The sequence below is a fragment of the Haemorhous mexicanus genome, chromosome 4, assembly GCF_027477595.1.
Source record: "Haemorhous mexicanus isolate bHaeMex1 chromosome 4, bHaeMex1.pri, whole genome shotgun sequence".
Taxonomy (NCBI): domain Eukaryota; kingdom Metazoa; phylum Chordata; class Aves; order Passeriformes; family Fringillidae; genus Haemorhous; species Haemorhous mexicanus.
In genome coordinates, this window is record NC_082344.1 from 37,456,484 (window position 1) to 37,459,224 (window position 2,741).

The 2,741-nt window shown below is 40.1% G+C and overlaps 1 protein-coding gene across 1 annotated transcript; it reads left to right on the forward strand.

Annotated features, from left to right (window-relative positions):
- Positions 1-286: 286 nt before the first annotated feature.
- On the forward strand, positions 287-1,618 carry NPY5R (neuropeptide Y receptor Y5). Its single transcript, XM_059845629.1, has one exon. The coding sequence runs from the start codon at positions 287-289 to the stop codon at positions 1,616-1,618; it is 1,332 nt and encodes a 443-aa protein (XP_059701612.1).
- The last annotated feature ends 1,123 nt before the right edge of the window (positions 1,619-2,741 follow it).

Here is a 2,741-nt window from a genome sequence, read left to right on the forward strand (position 1 = left end):
ACACAGTTAAAAGGCAGCATCATAATGCAGACCTGTAAATTGCCATTCTCCCACGTGAGCATCTAGGTAGGAGGCCTAGGAGTGCTGAACACCAAATGATAAAACCTACTTAGCTAATTCATATTGACCTGAAGTTATCTGCCTCACAGTAGACTAACATCAATAGTAATTTATTTGCATTGAGGTAACAGGTAAATTAATGTATTTTTACATTCTGATTAACAGCAATATCATAATTTCTTCAGATGCTAATTAATGCCTTTCTCGTTCTAAGCAGGACTGTAAAATGGATTTAGAATTCAAAGTCCGTAACAACAGCACACATACCAAGAACAGCTCTGCTGCAACAAAGAATTTTTCTGCCTGGGAAGACTATAAGAGTAGTGTTGATGACATGCAGTACTTTCTTATTGGGCTGTACACACTTATAAGTCTGGCTGGCTTTGTGGGAAATCTGCTTATACTAATGGCCCTACTAAAGTGCAAGCAGAAGACAGTAATAAACATTCTCATTGGAAACTTGGCCTTCTCTGACATCTTGGTTGTGCTGTTTTGTTCACCTTTCACGCTGACATCCGTCCTGCTTGACCAATGGATGTTTGGCACTGTCATGTGCCATGTAATGCCCTTCCTCCAGTGTGCCTCAGTCCTTGTTTCAACTTTGATGTTAATATCTATTGCTGCAGTCAGGTACCGTATGATAAAGTATCCCCTCTCCAGCAATCTCACAGCAAAACAAGGCTATTTCTTAATAGTGATCATTTGGGCCTTTGGCTTCACAATTTGCTCCCCTCTGCCAGTTTTCCATAAAACCGTGGACCTCAGCAAAACTCTGAATTTAGAGGGACTGGAGAACAGGCTGCTGTGCATCGAGTCATGGCCTTCTGATTCCTACAGGATCGCCTTCACGATAGCCTTGCTGTTCATGCAGTACATCCTGCCGCTGGCGTGCCTGACCGCCAGCCACACCAGCGTCTGCAGGAGCATAGGTGCTAGGCTGTCAAACAAGGAAAACAAGTTTGAAGAAAAGGAGATGATAAACCTAACTCTTCATCCCTCTAAGAGCGCTGGCACGCAGGTTCAACCCTCCAGATATTCCAGGTGGAGCTGTGCCTTTGGCAGAAGACACCACAGAAGATACAGTAGAAAGACTTCAAGTGTGATGCCAGCTATTTCAAGGCATCATCAGGATATTCATTCCAGAGATCTCCCAGAAACCTCTGACACAGAAAAAAGCCAGCTCTTTTCCTCCAATAAATTCATCCCTGGGATTCCTATCTGTTTTGAAATGAAACCAGAAGAAACTACAGAGATCCAGAACATGATTACAGTATCCCAGTCCATCATCAGAATTAAGACAAGATCGAGGAGGGTTTTTTGCAGACTGACAGTGCTAATACTAGTTTTTGGCTTCAGCTGGATGCCTCTTCACCTTTTCCACATTGTCACAGATTTTAACGCCACTCTTATTTCCAACAGACACTTTAAATTAGTATATTGCATATGCCATTTGTTGGGTATGATGTCCTGCTGCTTGAATCCCATTCTCTATGGGTTTCTTAACAACAGCATAAAAGCTGATTTAATGTCCCTTATTTCGTGCTGCCAAATACCATGATTTTATGTGCCCCAAGATAAAGTAAAACAAACAAGTATGGCTTTCAAGCCTAGTGGTGTGTGTAGCTGTAAAAGCTAAATTAGTTTAGTTTAGTTAGTGTGAGTTGGTTGTGATTAGTAGCATTTTTTTTGTGGATGGATAGTTCTATGGCTGCATGTATTTCTTGCATTGGACAGAAATATATGCATATGTTATAATATTCTTTTATCAGTTACATGTAGGAAATCATGCCCAGTGTACAAAACCAGAATACCATTTTCATTACCCAAATTGTTGGCAACCTGTACTTTGGAATTATACAGAATATTTAATGAGTAATAAATGTGAGACAGACTACTTAGACATATCAGTATTAACTGTCATAAAACTATAATAAAATACATATCATTTACTAAATAATTATGTTGAGACTATTTCAGTGCCAACTTCAACTGTTTTCTAATATAATTAAATCTCTCTGAATGTTATTAGGAAAATATTTTTCCTTAGCTCTTTGACTCATAGTTTGCAATATCTTTGCAAGATGCTTTGCTGCTTATTCCTAGGTTGCCTTATTCCCTGGAACGGGTTTGAGGGTCATTGTTCTTGCCTTGTTTGTTTCCATCTGACTGTATTTATCCAATACAACCTATCTCTGATTTCCTCAGACAATTTTCACTCTGGCTCATCATTTTACGTCATTTTCATCCAGCCTGAATTTATCTATAGTTATGTCTTTATTCTCACAGTGATAACACCCCTGAACATACAATGCATTTCTGATCAGAGTAAGCCTTCATTATCTAAGCAAATGATAGTGAAAAGAAAAAGAAAATGGAAAGACATCAGGATTTTTTCTCTTCCTTTACCAAAACTCAAAAGGTTACTGCACTTCATTATAACTGACCCACTTGCTTGGGAAAGGTGTAACAGCTTTCAAATAAACATGTGCATGTGTACCTTGACAGATGGGGGGGAGGAGCAGAGTGGATTACTTTTAAATTCAACAAAGGCAAGTGCAGGGTCCTGCCCATGGGGAGGAATAATCTGACCCTGCACCAGGACAGGCTGGGGGTGACCTGCTGAAAAGCAGCTCTGCAGAGAAGTACCTGGGAATCCTGGTGGACACTGAGCTGTCCATGAG

Bases quoted from the DNA above. Each gene is read 5' to 3' on its own strand.
- NPY5R (XM_059845629.1), top strand. From the start codon at position 287: ATGGATTTAGAATTCAAAGTCCGTAACAACAGCACACATACCAAGAAC.